Source organism: Terrapene carolina, unplaced genomic scaffold, assembly GCF_002925995.2.
Source record: "Terrapene carolina triunguis isolate 2854851 unplaced genomic scaffold, T_m_triunguis-2.0 Scaffold33723, whole genome shotgun sequence".
NCBI classification, from domain to species: Eukaryota; Metazoa; Chordata; order Testudines; family Emydidae; genus Terrapene; species Terrapene triunguis.
Genome location: NW_020698074.1, coordinates 6369105 through 6370584, shown reverse-complemented (window position 1 = coordinate 6370584; position 1480 = coordinate 6369105). Strand labels below are relative to the sequence as shown.

General features: G+C 32.9%; 1 protein-coding gene across 1 annotated transcript in view; it reads right to left on the bottom strand.

Annotated features, from left to right (window-relative positions):
• Positions 1 to 418: 418 nt before the first annotated feature.
• The window catches only part of LOC112117180 (anillin), a 38488-nt gene continuing 37426 nt past the window's right edge, over positions 419 to 1480 (bottom strand). The window contains exon 25 of the mRNA XM_024215081.3: positions 419 to 1459. Within this exon, the coding sequence (XP_024070849.2) occupies positions 1336 to 1459 (124 nt within the window). The 3' untranslated portion in view covers positions 419 to 1335. The remainder of the gene's footprint in view (positions 1460 to 1480) is intronic.

The window sequence follows — 1480 nt, the reverse complement described above, 5'->3', positions numbered from 1 at the left end:
AACCCATTTCTGAGAAGCTTACCTCAGTGTTTTTATTCTTTACATAAAGGGAATAAAATAAATCTTAATACATCAATCTGAAATATTTAAAGACAACAAAAAAAAGCTAGATTCAAGAGCAATAGTACAAAATGACAGGATGAAAAAGGTATGGGTGACAGAATTTAGTGTTTCAAGGGTGAAAATTTAACAGTTTATAGCAATTTAAAATACATTACTGCACTCGCAGTGGTGCTATAGTACTTTACACTAAGCCCGGTGGAAAGCTTGTGAACATTGCATATTTGGACTTTAACTGAGTAGTTCTGCCATTTTACTGATGGCCTGAAGTACAGAGAGTTTTACCTGCACTTACAGCCAACTCTATGGTATTACTTATGGCCAGAAAAGTATTAGTTGGTATATAGCAGCTTTGTTGAGTTTTATTAAAAAAAAAAAAAAAAAAAATTTAACAATATATTTTCCTGGTGTTCAAATGCGGAATAGTGAGAATTATAGTCTGTACAAATCATGAGATTCAGAAACCACAATTAGGGCAGTTTGAAACTAAATTTATAAAACCCTAGTAAAATATTCAAGACATTTTATTTCTATGAAAATGTGCAACATACCGCATACATAATTCAACTCCTGTAAACCACATAGCGTGTGCCATGCACTTGTCCATAAGAAATGGCAGACAAGATTAAGAATGTAAGAAACAGTTATGGATGTATCTGTACATTTTTTGTTCTGACCACAAGTAGTTTCCACAAGTGAAAGTTTATACTGCGCGCTGTAAAGTGCACAAAACTGGCAACTTTTCTGCCTAAGGAAGGATTACTAACAACCTCAAAGCATTGAAGTTCCTTCCTGCTTCAGCACCCTACCTAGTAAACTGTGTGTACTCTGATGAGTAGCTGTTCCCTTAAGGAAAATACAGTTAACTAGTACACTTGTGTTTTACAAGAAATTTCTGATTTCTTGTGATAAACCTAAGTCCTGATTTAGCTGTTTCAAAATAAACTGATATTTTAAGAGAACATACTAAGCTGTATAGATTTCCAAAAAGTGGAAGTTTATATTAATATTTAGCACATTCAAAGAACTTAATTGCTTCCTATCACACGCATTAATGCTAGGAAAAAAAGATCAGTTAAAATTCTAATAGAGAAATACAAATACTGCATAATATAGTCCTGTATAATGAATGGCACATACTCTTCCAGATTTAAAGCACAAAGTATAATAAGTAACCCAGAGGACCTTAGACAATCCTATATATAAAAGGATTTATAATGTAGTTTGTGTTTGTTTTCTTGTACATAAAATCTCATGGCAATTTTCCTCATAGTTTCAAGGCTTTCCAATAGGTTTATAGCATGCATCAGGCTGCCACATACGAAGGTCAACAAGAACTTGGTTGAGTTTTTGCATCCAAAGGTTACGCTCTTCTTTAGTATCAGCAGATAACCAGTTCCTATAAAAAAAAAAAAAAAAA